Source organism: Danio aesculapii, chromosome 18, assembly GCF_903798145.1.
Source record: "Danio aesculapii chromosome 18, fDanAes4.1, whole genome shotgun sequence".
Taxonomy (NCBI): Eukaryota; Metazoa; Chordata; class Actinopteri; order Cypriniformes; family Danionidae; genus Danio; species Danio aesculapii.
The window spans coordinates 33009598-33028346 of record NC_079452.1 but is presented as its reverse complement, the minus strand read 5'-3'; the positions used below and the strand labels follow the sequence as shown (position 1 = coordinate 33028346).

Genomic DNA, 18749 nt, shown 5'->3' with positions numbered 1-18749 from the left:
TGAAAATTCAGCATTGCCGAAAAGAAGTCAAATAAAATGCATTATTTATTAAATATTTATTGTAAATTAAACTGAACTTCACGATATCGCTTGCTATTATATTATTGCTGTTTTTACGATATTTCTGATTAAATAAGCAGCCTTGTTTTAACTTTTAAATTTGTATTATTATTAATTTATTAATTAATTATTTATCTATTATTTTACTTAAGTATTGGTTGTATATTGTACCTTTTATTGTTAAGAGTAGTGTAAATGTCTATTGGACCAATGTAAGTCAATGTGTTTAAATATTTAAAAAATAATAAAGAAATTAAAAAAAACAGAAATGAGCAGCCTTGGATTTTGGTGAACAGAAAAGAGTTATTTCAAAAACATTTAAAAATACTAAAGTAATTTTTTATGTACATTTAAAAAAATAAGTATTTCAGACTATAAAATTACAAATCCAGGGGAACTGAGATTTTTAATCTTTTTTTTCCCCATAGTTGTACAATAAAGCTATTAAAAAACAAAAGTGGTGTGTATATATATATATATATATATATATATATTGCATACAAGTGTCTACTTTAAATGTTTTGAACAAAACGTTGGTGTCAATCAACACACTGACCAATAGGAACATCTTTTAAATCCTTTAAATAATTAATTTCTTGTTAATTGTAGAAATAAAGGTACAAGAGCAATCACCAAGGCAGTACATTTTCACAACCTTTGTACCTAAAAGGTCCATCTCGGCACCTCAAAAGTACATATTAGTACCATTAAAAGTACAAAAGTGTCCCTTTTGAAAAGTTTTGGTACAGTTGTGTACTTTTTGAAAAGGCACCATCAGTGGCAGTACTGGCATTTGTTATGGGGCTGCACTCATTAAAATTGGCTCTTTTAATTATTCTTGTTCTAAAATACAGGGTTTCTGCAAGATTCACCAAGCCAAATTCAAGGCTTTTAAAGACCCTGTAAGACCACTATAAATGAAATTTCAGACTTACACAGGGAATAAACACCAAGGAGTTTTACTTGCCCCATTAAAATAATTCTAATAATGTGTCAAAACCACTAAATCATACATACATACTTTTTTCAATATAACTTTTATATTAGCTTTAGACAATCTTCAAAAACAGTAATAAAAGAAATGTACAACAGTCTGTCCAGGTCAATGTATTAACCACATATGGTCTACAAAAACATGGAGAACTTACATACAGTGCATCCAGGAATTATTCATAGCGCTTCACTTTTTCCACATTTGTTTATGTTACAGCCTTATTCCAAAATGGATTAAATTTCCTCAAAATTCTACACACAATACCCCATAATGACAATGTGAAAAAGATTTTTTGAAATTGTTGCTAATTTATTAAAAAAATAAAAAACCTGCAAAATCACATGTACATAGAGTAAGTATTCACAGCCTTTGCCATGAAGCTCTAAATTGAGCTCAGGTACACTCTGCTTCCACTGATCATTCTTGAGATGTTTCAGCAGCTTAATTGGAGTTCACCTGTGGTAAATTCAGTTGATTGGACATGATTTGAAAAGGCATACACCTGTCTATTTAAGGTCCCAGGGTTGACAGTGCATGTCAAAGCACAAACCAAGCATGAAGACAAAGGAATTGTCTGTAGACCTCAAAGACAGGATTGTCTGGAGGCACAAGGCTGGGGAACCTTACAGAAACATTTCTGCTGCTCTGAAAGTTCCAATGAGCACAGTGGCCTCCATCATCCGTAAGTGGAAGGTGTTTGGAACCACCAGGACTCTTCCTAGAGCTGGCCGGCCATCTAAGCTGAGTGATCAGGGAGAAGGGCCTTGGTCAGGGAGGTGATTAATAACCCGACGGTCACTCTGTCTGAGCTCCAGCATTCTTCTTTGATGAGAGGAGAACCTTACAGAAAGACAACCATCTGTGCAGCAATCCACCAATCAGGCCTGTATGGTAGAGTGGCCAGACGGAAGCCACTTCCCAGACGGAAGCTCTCAGACCATCAGAAACAAAATTATCTGGTCTGAGAAGACTAAAATTGAACTCTTTGGAGTGAAAATCAGGCACCACTCATCACCAGGCTAATACCATCCAGCATCATGCTGTGGGGATGTTTTTCAGCAGCAGGAACTGGAAGACTAGTCAGGATAGAGGGAAAGATGAATGCAGCAATGTACAGAAACATCCTAAATGAAACCTGCTTCAGAGTGCTCTTGACCTCAGACTGGGGTGACCATCTTCCAGCAGGACAATGACCCAAAGCACACCGCCAAAATATCAGAGTGGCTTCACAACAACTCAGTGAATGTCCTCGAATGGCCCAGCCAGAACCCAGACCTAAACCCTATTGAACATCTCTGGAGAGATCTGAAAATGGCTGCACACCGTCGCTTCCCATCCAACCTGATAGAGCTTGAGAGGTACTGCAAAGAGGAATGGCCAAACATTCCCAAAGACAGGTGTGCCAAGCTTGTGGCATTATATTCAATAAGACTTGAGACTGTAATTGCTGCCAAAGGTGCATCAACAGAATGTTGAGCAAAGGCTGTGAATACTGATGTACATGTGATTCTTCAGGTTTTTATTTTTTAATGAATTTGCAACAATTTCAAAAAATCTTTTTCACATTGTCATTATGGGGTATTGTGTGTAGAATGTTGAGGAAACTAAATGAATTTAATCAGTTTAATTGTGGAAAAAGTGAAGCGCTATGAATATTTTCCGGATGCACTGTATGTTGTTATATTATTGTGAGGAAAATAATCAAACCATGTTGCTAAATAGAGTTTTGTTCAAAGTTTGTGGATTGTTAGTGACTGTAAGGGTGTGATTGAGCTTTATATGGACAATGGAAAATTAAGACACTTTTAAAATGATTTAATACTTACAAGTCAATATTTCAGGAATTTAAAACTTTTATAGGCCTAAAATTTAGCTTTTTGAAATTTAAGACATTTTAAGACCCCTTGGAAACAATGTAAATATGTCCGGTAGGGTCTACGGGGTAACAGAAATGACCTAGTTTGTGTCTAACATTAACTCTTACATAAGCAGGCATCACGTTACATCAATTCCACACCTGACATATTGTCATCAAAGACTATTTTTGTATGCATATGTCTGAGAGCATTCACTGGCATCTTTTGTGACCATGCAATTAGTGTGTGTGTGTGTGTGTGTGTGTGTGTGTGTGTGTGTGTGTGTGTGTGTTTTAGGGGGATAAGCAGTATGTTTATGCGCTTCTGTTGCAAGGATCAATTCAATATCTCGTAAATATGGGCTTAGTTTTAAATGAAGCCTTGGATCAGAGGGGTTTTCACCTCATTGAGCTGCCTTAGGTGGAAATGCGCTAATATTGGATCAAATGTGCATGACAGATATTCCTGACACCCCAAGCTGCCAAAACTGTTGTTCGGCCATTGGGTTTGTCAGTCAGATGAGAGGAACCACGGAGAGATCTCTGTATATGGAAAGGTTACTGAATAAATAGACCCCTCACTAAATCCAAAAGGACTTTATATGGTTAACAAATAAACTCCCTGTTACATTTTCAACAGATTTCATGTCATGATGTCAAGTCAAAGACGAAAAAGCAGTCTTCAGTTTGTAAAATAATCACTAAATGCAGCTTTTCCCCCTTTTACTTTACATGTTTACAGAAGACACTTGCTAAAATGTCATTACATGTAATACGTGTATTTGAACAAAAAATTGTCAAGCAGATTTAAAACAAAATTCACTGGATGTCAAATTAAAAAAACAATCCCAAATCAATCAACCCAGTTACATTGGAAATACATTTAGCTTAAAATACATTGCTCTGGGTAAGTTTCAGATCTCAAATCCACTAGACCAGGCATGTCCAAGCTCGGTCCTGGAGGGCCGGTGTCCTGCAAAGTTTAGTTCCAACCCCAATCAGACACACCTGGGCTAGCTAATCAAGCACTTACTAGGCTTTCTAGAAACATCCGTGCAGGTGTGTTGAGGCAAGTTGGAGCTAAAATCTGCAGGACACCGGCCCTCCAGGACCGAGTTTGGACACCCCTGCACTAGACGGCGCTGTACATTTTTGTTAATCTGAAATATGTTGTTTAGGGTTTGTTTTGTTGTACGTTTCAGATACACATCTTTATTGTACTTTCTTCAGTTGAACACAGAAGTAGATCTCTTGAAGAAATTTAGGTTTTCCTGCTATAAAAGTCAGTGGTTGCAGGTTTTCAGCTTTCTTCAAAATATCTTCTTTCATGTTCAATATAGTACTGTCAAACACAAAATACAATCATTTAAAGAATGTTGAAAAAGGTAGAAAGCAATGCCACTGAAGTTAATGGCTACTGGTGTCCAACATTTTTCAAAATATCTTCTTTCGTCTTCAACAGTACTTGCCGAACACGTAATATAATAACTTAAAGAATTTTAGAAAATGGTCAAATTAATATCATCGACGTCAATGGCTACCGGTATCCAACATTTTTCAAAATATCTTACTTTGTGTTCAACAGTACTTTGTCGAACACAAAATACAATAATTTGACAAATGTTAAAAGCGGTAGAAAATAATATCACTGAAGTCAACAGCTACTGGTTTCCAACATTTTTTAAAATGTCATCTTTTGTGTTCAACAGTGAATTGTCGAACACATAATACAATAACCCACAGAATGTTGAAAACGGTAAAATTAAATTGAAGTCAATGGATACTGGTTTACAACATTTTTCAAAATATCTTCCTTTGTGTTCAACATTAATTTGTATTTAAAAAATTTTGAAAATGGTAGAAAATGAAACCACTGAAGTTAATAGCAACCGTTTTCCAACATCTTTCAAATGATCTTCTTTTGAGTTCAACAATATTTTGTCAAACACAAACTACAGTGATATTAAAAAAATGGTAAAAATGTTTTAAACAATACCATTGAATTCAGTGGCTCCCAGTTTCCAGCATTTTCAAAAATATCTTAGTTTGTGTTAAACAGTAATTTGTTAAGCACAAAATACAATCATTTGAAGAATGTTGAAAATGGTACAAACAATTACTATTGAAGTCAATGGCTACGGGTTTCCAACATTTTTCAAAATATCTTCCCTTGTCGTCAACAGTACTTGTTGAACACATAATACAATAACTCAAAGAATGTTGAAAACAGCTAAATAGTACCACTGAAGTCAATGGTTACCAGTTTCCAACATTTTTCTAAATATTTTCTTTTGTGTTCAACAGTAATTTGTCAAACAGAAAATATGATAATCTGAAGAATGTTGAAAACGTTAGAAAACAATACAATTGAAGTCAGTGGCTACCTGTTTCCAACATTTTGAAAAAATCTCGTCTTTTGTCTTCAACAGAAATTTGTCAAACATAAAAACACATTTAAATGTTGAAAGTGGTTGAAAATAATAACACTGAAGACAATAGTAACCGGTCTTCAACAGTACTTTGTCAAACACATGTTGAAAACAGAAAATAATAGAATTTGTAAAATTGTAAATTAAAAGTTGATGGCTACCAGTTTCCTACATTATTCAAAAAATCTTCTTTTGTGTTCAACAGTATTTTGTCAAATAATGTTGAAAGCGTTAGAAAATAATAACATTGAAGTCAATGGCTACCTTTTTCCAAAATTTTTCAAAACATCTTCTTTTATGTCCAAAAGTATTTTGTCAAACACAAAATACAGTGACATAAAAAAATGGTAAAAACGTTATAAAGTAATACCATTGAAGTCAATGGCTACCTGTTTCCAACATTTTTCAAAATATCTTCCTTTGTCCTCAACAGTTCTTTGTTAAACACAAATACAGTGGTTTGAAGAATGTTGAAAATGGCAGAAAATAATAACATTGAAGTCAATGGCTACCAGTTTTTTCAAAATTTTTCAAAATATCTTCTTTTGTGTCCAATAGTAATTTGTCAAACACAAAATACAATGATTTGAAGAATATTGAAAACGATAGAAAGTAATACCATTGAAGTCTATGGCTACCGGTGTCCAACATTTTTCAAAATATCTTGTTTTGTGCTCAACAGTAATTTGTCAATCAAATAATACAATAAGTTAAAGCAGGGGTCACCAATCACGGTCCTGGAGGGCCGGAGTCCTTGCAGGGTTTAGCTCCAACTTGCCTCAACACACCTGCTTAATTGTTTCAAGAATACCTAGTAAGACCTCGATTAGCTTGTTCAGGTGTGTTTAATTAGGGTTGGAGCTAAAATCTGCAGGACACCGGCCCTCCAGGAACAAGTTTGGTGACCCCTGAGTTAAAGAATGCTGAAAATGGAAAAAAGTAATACCACTGAAGTCAATGGCTACCAGTTTCCAACATTTTTCAATACATCTTATGTGTCCAACAGTAATTTGTTAAACACAAAATATAATCATTTGAAAAACGTTGAAAACGGCAGAAAATAATAACATTTAAGTCAATGGCTACCAGCATTTCCAACATTCTTCAAAATATCTTTGTTCGTCTTCAACAGTAATTTGTCATCACAAAATACAATAATTTGAAGAGAGTTGAAAACGCTAGAAAACAATAATGGCTACCAGCATTTCCAACATTCTTCAAAATATCTACATTTGTCTTCAACAGAACCAGTGGTTTGGGACCACTTGAAGCAGAATAAATAGTGGCAGAATTCATTTATAGGTGAACTATCCCTTTAACAACCTGCCACTTCCAGTAATTTACAATCCTTTTCAGTTAAAATCCTTCTCTTCATGCTCATGTTTGATTTCCCCTTTTTAACACACGTGCCATTTTTGTCTGCCCTATTGCATATAAAAAGTATTCTGAGTGGGCTTTGCATTGCTTTGTCCTTGTGGCATAGGACACACACACACACACACACACACACACACGCGTCTCAGAAATGTTGAGGACAGCTGCCCATTCATCCTCATTCCTCTCTCTCTGTGAGCTATATTTACAAAGCTGCTGCCGCTCACACATAAAAACAATTGTGTCTGTCCTTTGTGCTTCCAGAAGCTTTCTGACCCCTCCAGCAACTTCCTCAGGTAACACTGCTCTTTCTTATACACCTCTCAAACAATACAGCACAACACAGGACATTTATTTAGTCTGGTTTTGTGATTGTATCGACTCTATATGTATTAATTTCTCATATTTGATTTAGCAGGTTTTCACAATGGCAGACGAGTAAGTCATGTTTCATCACTTTGTGGACAATTATTAGTATTTTTATGTATTTGACGCCATTTTTTCCCTCTATTTTTCTCTTTGAAACCTTGAACAAATGAAATATGCAGCGATGTAAGTGACTTTTCTGTCTTATGCGACTTTTAAAACGGATTTGACTTCAATTAAAGGATGAAAACTGTGATGATGCAAATAATATGATTTATACTGTGTTTATTTGAGCCATTTTTTAATAGACTTTATTTTGTATGTTCAACAGACACCTCAGCCATTGGGCCCGCGGGTACAAGCCAAGGTATTTATTAGGATATTGTGATATATTAGTATTGTGGTTTTTATATTGTGTCGAATGGCAGAAAATAATGCAGAAGTACATTTTATTTACATTTTACATTACATTTACCTCTTATTTTTTTCATTTAGCCAAAATCGAAGATCTCTGCATCTCGAAAACTCTCCTTAAAGGTAGAGCAGTCTGTGTGTGTATGTGCGTTTGTGTGTGTTTTACTTTAATTGCAGTTAAATACAGTAAAAACTGAGAATGAGCTCTTATTTATCAGGGGTCGCCACGGCGCAATGAACCGCCATGTTTAAATATGTCATTATTTAATGTGATATAGCCATTATTATGTAATATAGCTATAATTGAATAATTATGTAATATATGCAATATTTTGTGCTAGATGTATGCAAATTAGTGCAATAAACATCACATATATTACATAAATACATTTTTAAATATGCGCATTATTTATTGCACTAATCTGCATGCATGTCTAGCACAAACAAATTTAATATTGTATGAAAGTTTTGGGGAATTTTTTTTACTGCATAATTCATAAAATACAGCAAACAGACAAAAATAAATGTAAAAATCTCATTGTAGAATAAAACAATAACATTTTATATAATAATTGTTAATAACATAAATTTATACATTTATACATATATATAAAATAAAAATTACAATAAGAAATTAACCATGTCATTATAGAATAAAATGCTAAAAATTTATAGAATAATAATTATTAATAATTAAAAAAATAATTATTAAAAAAAAAAAACCAAATATATATATATATATATATATATATATATATATATATATATATATATATATATATATATATATATATATATATATATATATAGTAAATAAGATATATATTTATATATATTAATATATATTTATATATTAATATATTATATTAATATAATATATATATATATATATATATATATATATATATATATATATATATATATATATATATATATATATATATATAAATAAAGAATATAAATATATGTGTATATATATATATATATATATATATATATATATATATATATATATATATATATATATAAATTAATGATAACATTTTATATAATAATAATAATTGTTAATAGTAATAATAATTTTAAAAAGCTATATTTTATTACAATAAAATTAGAAATTAGCCATGTCATGAAGAATAAAATGATAAAAATATAGAAAATGTTATAATAATAAATAATAAAATAAATAAATAATAAGTTAAATTAATAATAATAATAATAACCATGTCATTGTGGAACCAAATGATTAAATTATATATATGATAATAATTATTAATAATAATAATTTAAAATATATACATTTTATTATAATAAAGATAATAAAAAACTACCTTGTTATTGTAGAATAAAATTATACATTATTTAGAATAATAATTACTAATAAAGATTTAAAAATATATATATATATTTTATTATAATAAAAATAATAATTTTGCCATGTCATGTACAATGAAATGACAACATTTTATATAACAATAATTATTGATAATAATAATTGAAAATATACATTTTATTATAATAAAAATGACAAAAACTAGCCATGTCACTGTGGAATAAAATGATAATGTTTATAGCATAATAATTATTAATAAATAAATATATAAATAAATGAACAAATATAAAGAATTAACCATGTCATGTAGAATAAAATAATATAAACATTATAGAACAATTATTCATATTATTAATAATAATAATAATAATAATAATAATAATTTGAAAAATACATATTTCATTATAATAAAAATAAAAAGTAAAAAACCATGTCATATAGAATAAAATTATTAAAAGTTATAATATTTAGTAATAATAATAATAATAATAATAATAATAATAATAATAATAATAATAATAATAATTTAAAAACTATATTTTATTATAATAAAATTTATAATAAAAATAACCATGTCATTGTGAAACAAAATGATTACATTTTATATTATAATAATTATTAATAATAATTAAAAAAATATGCATCTTATTATAATAAAATAATAATATAAAAATAACCATGTTATTGTAGAATAAAATGCTGATTTGCCTCTGTAAAAACCTTTATATGAATATTCAAATAAACGATACTGTAAAGTTATCTCTCAGTGCCGGAGAAAAAGTAATAATTTGAAGGAAGCAGCCTTTAAAGGTATGTGTTATAACTGAAATACAACCCTGAATACTGAAAAGCAACCCTTAAAGAACATTTTGGATGCTTTATTTCAATTAGGCCTAAGAAACACTCCATGAGAAGCCCAAAAGTAAAGGTGTGTGTGTCAAATAATGCTATTAGACTTACATGTGTGATGTGTGCTTCAGATCCTGCTGCTCCAGAGGGCCATGGAGGAGCTGGAGCAGGAGAAGGTCAGCCGGGATGAAGAAAAGGTGAAATATCTGAGCGAGAAACTTCCACCTCTTCAAATAACAGGCCTTCAGCTGGAGGAGCTGCAGGTTAGAGACAGATCCACTCATTCATGTACAGTTGAAGTCAGAATTATTAGCCCTTCTGAATAGGTTTTCCCCAATTTCAGTTTAACGTAGAGAAGATTTTTCCCCAACACATTTCTAAACATAATAGTTTTAATAATCATTTCTAATCACTGATTTCTTTTATCTTTGCCATGAAGACACTAAATAATATTTGACTACAGGAGGGCTAATCAAATTGCTTTCAACTGTATATCTGCTTAATTCTTATGAAGACGAAACCACAAAAGGGAAGCTGAAAACCTTTTTTTTCCTGTGTCACATCCAGAAACTGTGTCGGCAGCTCCATGCCAAAATCGACAGTGTGGACGAGGAGAGATACGACTTTGAGGCCAAAGTGGTTAAAAACAACAAAGATGTGAGTATGAAGTCACATGTAATGTAAACTCAGTGTGTGTGTACTTGTGTATGTGGTTTATGAGACAAAACTGTATAACGACACTGATATGTCCTAGTTGTGCTGTAGTAAGCTGGTTTATGAGGACATGGCTCGTGTCCTTGTAATTCATAACCCTTAGAAAGCATACTTAAAGGGGTGTTTAGACATTCGATGTTTAAAGAGTTGGGTTTAGGCGTAGGCCTGTGGTATAAGGCCATATAATAAGCAATTTTTACTAATTACTGTACATTTCACCAGTGGAGAGTCCTCATAACAACATACAGTTGAAGTCAGAATTATTAGCCCCCCTTTGAATTTTCCTTTTCAAATATTTCCCAAATGATGTATAACAGAGGAAGGAAATTTTCACCGTATTTCTGATAATATTTTTTCTTCTGGAGAAAGTCTTAAAGAGCCCATATTATACATGAAATAGGGTCATATTTAGGTTGTAAGGGTCTCCAACAACAGTCTAATATGCATGCAAGGTCAAAAAACACTTTGATGGTCTTATAATCTGCATTTATTTTTACCTAATTATCCCAGCGACTCCCATATGAATCGTTCAGCGATTCATTTGTTCCCAAACCCCTCCTCAGTGCGAAGCTAATCTGCGCTGATTGGACCGATGACAGCCTGCTGCGATTGGTCGATGACACTGACAGCCTTCAGCGCGAGACAGAGTGAAATGCCCAGCTGCTAATCAACAATATAAAAGTAGTCACAGTGCATACACGCTTCATAGTGGATTTTGGCTGCCAGTGGGTGAATGTAAATACAGACGATGGACTAGAAAATACTGACGACTAACTATTTTATTGAGAAAAAAGTCCAAGAACTGGCGAGGAGATCTCCTAGCCCGTCGCAGTCTACCTGCTCTTTTCACACGCACACACACACACACACACACGCACACACACATACACGCACACACAGGGCCGGTGCGTCCATAGCGGCGTCGGCGCCACCTCCCTCACCACCCGCGTCCTCAGTTATATCCGCGAATAATAACCCCTGATCCATGATGCACTGATCCATGTTCTGACAGTCTTCACTGATCCTTCCTTTAACAAACTGATGAAGTCTTCTTTGTAAGCATGTAGTTTCCAGAAGCACTCAGAACTGCTCAAGGCTGGGCTATATTGCTGAGGTTTCATCTTTGATTAGACTGTCAATAATATCCATCTGCACAGCGTGACTTCATTCAACCGGTGTGTGTGTGTGTTGCTTTTTTTCTGTTAGTGGGCGGGGCCGCAGGTTTCAAATCTCTTGTGTTTCGTAGCCGCGTCATCACGAAACACCTAATGACTCGTTATCAAGACGACTCGTTTGAAGCACTATGAGTCGACTCTTTTATAGATGAATCAACAGTTTTAAACACTGTACACTTACAGATTTAAGCCTTAGCTGGACATTTCACCTCACTTAGAGCTATGTTACACACTACATGGAAGAGCATTTTCAAAAACCCATAATATGGGCTCTTTAATTGATTTATTTCGGCTAGAATAAAAGCAGTTTTTAATTTTTAAAAACCATTTTAAGGTCAATATTATTAGCCCCTTTAAGCTATTTTTATTTTGATAGTCTGCAGAACAAACCATCATTATACAATAACTTGCCTAATTACCCTAACCTGCCTAATTAACCTAATTAACCTAGTTAAGCCTTTAAAATGTCACTTTAAGCTGTATAGAAGTGTCTTAAAAAATATCTAGTCAAATATTATGTACTGTCATCATGGCAAAGATAAAATAAATCAGTGATTAGAAATGATTATTAAAACTATTATGTTTAGAAATGTGTTGACAAAAATTCTCCGTTAAACAGAAATTGGGGGGAACAAACAAACAGGGGGGTTAATAATTCTGACTTCAACTGTATATGTGTGTCTGAGCAGATCCATGAGCTGAAGCTGAAGGTGCAGGATCTGGGAGGGAAGTTTAAGAAACCGGCGCTCAGGAAGGTGCGCGTGTCTGCAGACGAGATGATGAGAGCACTGCTGGGCTCCAAACACAAGGGCTCCATGGACCTCCGAGCAAACCTCAAATCTGTCAAGAAAGAGGACATCAAACAAGAGAAGGTAGTGTTACACCTCTACATCAACAGCAAACTGAACAGTTAAAGCACTATATTAAGCATATTTTGTGCACGATAATTGACATTTTCACTATTCTCATTATTGTGGTGTTAGTGTAGTTAGTGTAGTTTTTCTGAAAGATCATCATTGATCAGGTTTTATTATTATTATTTGTCAACATGAAAAAAACTAAAATGTACTGATATTTAGTAACAATTACATATTTGATAACGTTAGTAATATAATTTAATATAATAAATTAAATATAATATAATATAATATAAAATAAAATAAAATAAAATGTAATGTAATGTATTATATTTTATTACATTACATTACATATTTTATTATATTAAATTATATTATATTTTAATATAATTTAATATAAAAAATATGTAATGTAATGTAATGTAATAAAATAAAATAAAATAAAATAAAATAAAATAAAATAAAATAAAATATAATAAAATATAATAAAATTTAATATAATAAAATATAATATAAAATATAATATAATATAATAAAATTTTATATAATAAAATTTTATATAATAAAATATAAAATATAATAAAATAAAATAAAATAAAATAAAAAAATTTATAAAATATATATTATACGTAATATATTTTTGAACGTTAATACAAGTAGAATTTTTATGATTTACTGTAGTACTATTTTAAAATATAACATAATATAATGTATATTACACTCACCAACCACTTTATTAGGTACATTTTACTAGTACCGGGTTGGACTCCCTTTTGCCTTCAGAACAGTGATAATCCTTAATGGCATAGATTCAACAAGGTACTGGAAATATTCCTCACAGATTTTGGTCCATATTGACATGATAGCATCACGCAGTTACTGCAGATTTGTCAGCTGCACATCCATGAAGTGAATCTCCCGTTCCAGAACATCCCAAAGGTGCTCTATTGATTAGATTAGATTAGATTCAATTTATTGTCATCACACATGTACAAGTACAAGGCAACGAAATGCAGGTGATTTTGGATTGAGTTCTGGTGACTGTGAAGGCCATTTGAGTACGGTGAACTCATTGTCATGTTCAACAAACCAGTCTGAGATTGAGGCACATCAGACCAAGCAACATTTTTCCAATCTTCTACTGCCCAATTTTGGTGAGCCTGTGCTAATTGTAGCTGACAGGAGTGGCACTCGGTTCTGCTGCTGTAGCCCATTCGCCTCAAGGTTGGACGTGTTGTGCGTTCAGAGATGCTCTTCTGCAGACCTCGGTTGTAACGAGTGGTTATTTGAGTTACTGTTGCCTTTCTATCAGCTGGAACCAGTCTGGAAATTCTTCTTTGGCATCAACAAGGCATTTGCGCCCACAGAACTGCCGCTCACTGGATATTTTCTCTTTTTCAGACCATTCTCTGTAAACCCTAGAGATGGTTGTGCGTGAAAATCCCAGTAGATCAGCAGTTTCTGAAATACTCAGACCAGCCCGTCAGGCACCAACAACCATACCACATTCAAATTCACTTAAATCATCTTTCTTCCTCATTCTGATGCTCTGCCATTTACAGATTTACAGATTTTTGCCATTTACAGTATTCCCACATTGTAAAGTATTGTTATATATTAAAATACAATCAAATAAATTATATGATTTAATGTAATATCAAATATGAAATAGAAAATTATAAATAAATATTTTCTTTTGCATTTTATTGATGAGAATTGGGGCAAATATGCCAAACCGCAGCATAAATGATAATAAATCTGCATTATATTATATTATTCATTCATTTTCTTTTCGACTTAGTCCCATTATTAAGCAGGGATCGCCACAGCAGAATGAACCGCCAACTCATCCAGCATATGTTTGACATAGTGGATGCGCTTCCAGCCACAACCCAACACTGGAAAACACCCATACATTCTTGCATGCACACGCATACACTACGGCCAATTTAGTTTATTCAATTCACCTATGGCGCATGTCTTTGGATCTGTGGGGGAAACCGGAGCACCCGGGGGAAACCCACACCAACACTGGGAGAACAAGCAAACTCCACACAGAAATGCCAACTGACCCAGCCGACCTTCTGTGAAGCGATCGAACATAATAAAACATTTGGATCAAATAGTGTGAGATTGTTTTTATAATAGTCCTAAGACAGGTCTTTCACACTGTTCTGAATGATAGCGAGCTGTTTTCAGTGTCTGTCCATGACGGGGTGTGTGTGTGTGTGTGTGTGTGTGTGTGTGTGTGTGTGTGTGTGTGTGTGTGTGTGTGTTGGTCAGGTTATGTCCACAGAGGTGGGCGACTGGAGAAAGAACGTGGAGGCCATGTCTGGAATGGAGGGCAGAAAGAAGATGTTCGATGCTGCTGGTGGAGGACAGTAGAGACACGAGTGTACATATATATATATAGCAGTGTGTATAATTGTGTAAATGTTTGTGTGTGTTTGTCAAAATAAAATCACATGTAATTGAAGATCTGACTTAAAGTTACTTTTATTTACCCAGCAAGTTTTTCTTTGACAAGAAATGACCCAGGCTTCTCCTAAAATATAATAAGATGAAGTACGAGAGGCATCATTCATTCATTCTTTTTTGGCTCAGTCCATTATTTATCAAAGGTCGCCACAGCGGAATGAACCGCCAACTATTCCAGCATATGTTTTACACAGCGGATGCCCTCAGGCTGCAACCCAGTACTGGGAAAGATTAATTAAATTAAATGTTAGTTTTAAGGATATCTATATGCTAGTGTGAGGTCGCCACAGCGGAATGAACCGCCAACTATTCCAGCAAATGTTTTACGCACCGGATGCCCTCCAGCTGCAACCCAGTACTGGGACAACAAATGTACACATTCATTCATTCAGTTTCCTTCAGCTTAATCCCTTATTTATCAAAGGTTCCCACTGCGGAATGAACCGCCAACTATTCCAGCATATGTTTTACACACCGGATGCCCTACAGCTGCAACCCAGTACTGGGAAACAGCCATACACATTCATTCATTCAGTGTCCTTTGGCTTAGTCCCTTATTTATCAGAGGTCGCCACAGCGGAATGAACCGCCAACTATTCCAGCATATGTTTTACACAGCGGATGCCCTTCATGGCTGCAGCCTAGTACTGGGAAAGATGAATTGAATGTTAGTTTTAAGGATAAGTTAGTGTGAGGTCGCCACAGCGGAATGAACCGCCAACTATTCTAGCAAATGCTTTACGCACCGGATGCCCTCAAGCTGCAACCCAGTACTGGGACAACAAATATACACATTCATTCATTTAGTTTCCTTCGGCTTAGTCCCTTATTTGTCAAAGGCCGCCACAGCGGAATGAACCGCCAACTATTCCAGCATATGTTTTACGCACCGTATGCCCTCCAGCTGCAACCCAGTACTGGGAAACAACTATACACATTCATTCATTTATTTTCCTTCGGCTTAGTCCCTTATTTATCAGAGGTCGCCACAGCGGAATGAACCGCCAACTATTCTAGCATATTTTTTACACAGTGGATGCCCTTCTAGCTGCAACCCAGTACTGGGAAACACCCACACACTCTCTCATTCACACACACTCATACACTATGGTCAATTTAGCATATTCAATTCACCTATAGCGCTTGTCTTTGGACTGTGGGGGAAACCAGAGCACCAGGAGAAAACCCATGGGGACACGGGGAGAACACGCAAACTCCACATAGAAAATGCCAACTGACCCAGCCGGGTCTCAAACCAGCAACCTTCTTGCTGTCTATTCTAAACACACACATATTTTTAACACACACAGGACAGAGATTGACAGTTTGTCCTCTTCTTCAGTACGAGTGAACAGATGACAGGCGCTCAGATATTCACACTGTGTGACCGCCGGTGTGTTCGTGCTCAAGGACAGCAGAAGTTAGTGATTTATTTGGTCAACAGCTGTCTGAGGGTGACAAAGAGATGCACACTGGATGACTGATGTGAGTGTGCTTGGCAGACACACAGTATGAGCAATGGTGTAGATGTGCTCTATTGAGGAAAGAATAGTTTATCACCTCGAGACAGCATGACTGCTACTGCGTTTGCATCAGCCTGTGGTCATGTGCATTCTCAAGCTAAATTTGGAAATAAAAATCCTTGAAAGGTCCCAGGAAATTAAAATAAGTTTTTTTTTTCGGATGTTAGATTCAGTATTACATTACACTTGTACTGAATTATAATTGTGACAACTATTTTTTTCAATTCAATTCACCTTTATTTGTATAGCGCTTATACAATGTAGATTGTGTCAAAGCAGCTTCACATAAAAGGTCACAGTAAATAGGAACAGTGTAGTTCAGTTTGTAGTGTTTAAGTTCAGTTCAGTTGAGCTCAGTTCAGTGTGGTTTAATAATCACTACTGAGAGTCCAAACACTGAAGAGCAAATTCAACGATGCGCAGCTCTACAGATCCTGAACCATGCAAGCCAGTGGCGACAGCGGAGAGGGAAAAAAAACTTCACTAAATGGCGAAAGTGAAGAAAAAAACCTTGAGAGAAACCAGACTCAGTTGGGCACGACCATTTTAATTTCTCCGCTGGCCAAACGTCTTGTGCAGAGCTGCAGTCTCAGTGGCGGAGGCTGGAAGCTGGCCTCAGCGAAGACTCGTCTGTCTCTGGAGCGTCACAGGAATCAGTCTCATGTTCTCCACTCTTCCATGACCACCACAGTAGCTGCTCAGGATATGGCCTGGTCCAGGATATGGAAACCTTGGGATCATCTCGTCGTTGGTCTTGGGTCGAATCAGTGACTCTGCATAGTCTGAGGGCCTCGGGAAGAGTATCCCCAGGTGGAAATGGAGAATAAAGAGAATAATTAGCGTAGCTGCTGTTCATAGTGTATATAAACAAAATGCAGAACCTGTGTCGGAACCCGCTAAGTGGTGCACTAAGTGTATGCTTTACTGAACAGGTTTTTAATCTAGTTTTGAATTGGGAGAGTGTGTCTGAGCCTCGGACGTTATCAGGAAGGCTATTCCAGAGTTTAGGAGCTATAAATGAGAAGGCTCGACCTCCTTTACTCGACTTAGCTATTCTGGGTACTACCAGAAGCCCTGAGTTTTGAGACCTTAGAGAGCGAGTTGGATTGTAGCGAGACAGAAGATTGGTTAGATAAACAGGAGCTAGATTATTTAAAGCTTTATATGTAAGAAGCAATAGTTAAACTTTTATGTTATGCTGCTTTGACACAATCAAAAGTGTTATAGAAAACAAGATAAATTGAATTGAATGTTAGTCTTAAGAATATCTATAAGCTAGTGTGCTCCAAACAGTGATAAAATTCACATTTAGAGGATATAAACCTGATATAAACATCCAGTTTGTCACTTCCGCCTAAATGAATCAACAAGTTTCTTTCCACATCATCTCATACTTTAGTTTCTCATCAAATACTGACCAATCAAATGCTTTCCAGTATCTGACGTGCCCCGCCCCCTTCAGACCACTTCTCATTTGATGCGCTTAAGCTCAACCACTTTCACTGGCGGACGGGTGATAAAATAAAATGCTATTGGCGGGGAGGAGCTACTCTACGTCCCACTCGATCTTCATTTTTCATATAAAAATGCATATTTTAATTCACAGGACCTTTAGTTTACAAAAAAAAGCAAAAAAGGGTTGATGTGAACAGGGTGATTTGGGGGCGCTAAGCAATTCCAGGCATGGGGCTCTGACAATAACACTCAAAACACTCTCTTCTCTTAGATATTTTGTTCTCTGTACATTTTTTGTGTGTGTGTATAAACGTATTATTTAATAAAATAAAATAAATTCACAAATGAAAAAAACAAGTTCACAAACTTACTACTGTATATGTACAGTTACAGTTAATTAGCCATATTTGTGATTAGATTTTAATATTAGCATGTGCAGAAGTAAAGAAGTAATAACGTTACAATCTTAATGGTTATAGACAGATTTTAAAACATATGATAAAAAATTTATTTTCAAAAAAAGCTATATTATTAAAAAAGTCTTCTTGGAATTGGTCGGGGACCCCTAATTCCCCGGAGCACCAAGCGGCTGCTCACCTCACTTATTGTTGGTTAAGTCCGCCTCTGAATGTGAATAAAGGGAGATGCAAAAATGCCCCCCACATGATGCCATTATGCTTGCCTTGTTTACTGTTGGTTAGCTTACCAATACTAGATTCAGCCACTTTAACAGCTTGATGAAAATGGACCTAATTTGCATTCATGCAAATTTTTTCGCTTCACAATAGGATGGAAACCTGTCCGGTGACACAAAATATCAATAATACTATTATTAGAATTACTATTATAAATATAATATACAGTGCTCAGCAT

The 18749-nt window shown here is 34.6% G+C and overlaps 1 protein-coding gene across 1 annotated transcript; it reads left to right on the top strand.

Annotated features, from left to right (window-relative positions):
• Nucleotides 1-7364: 7364 nt before the first annotated feature.
• On the top strand, nt 7365-14896 carry tnni1c (troponin I, skeletal, slow c; the record flags this gene model as incomplete). Its single annotated transcript, XM_056478022.1, has 6 exons — nt 7365-7445; nt 7574-7615; nt 9806-9937; nt 10242-10331; nt 12253-12435; nt 14704-14896. Coding segments are annotated over 6 exons (630 nt in total), but the record flags the coding sequence as incomplete, so codon positions are not given.
• Between the last annotated feature and the right edge of the window lie 3853 nt (nt 14897-18749).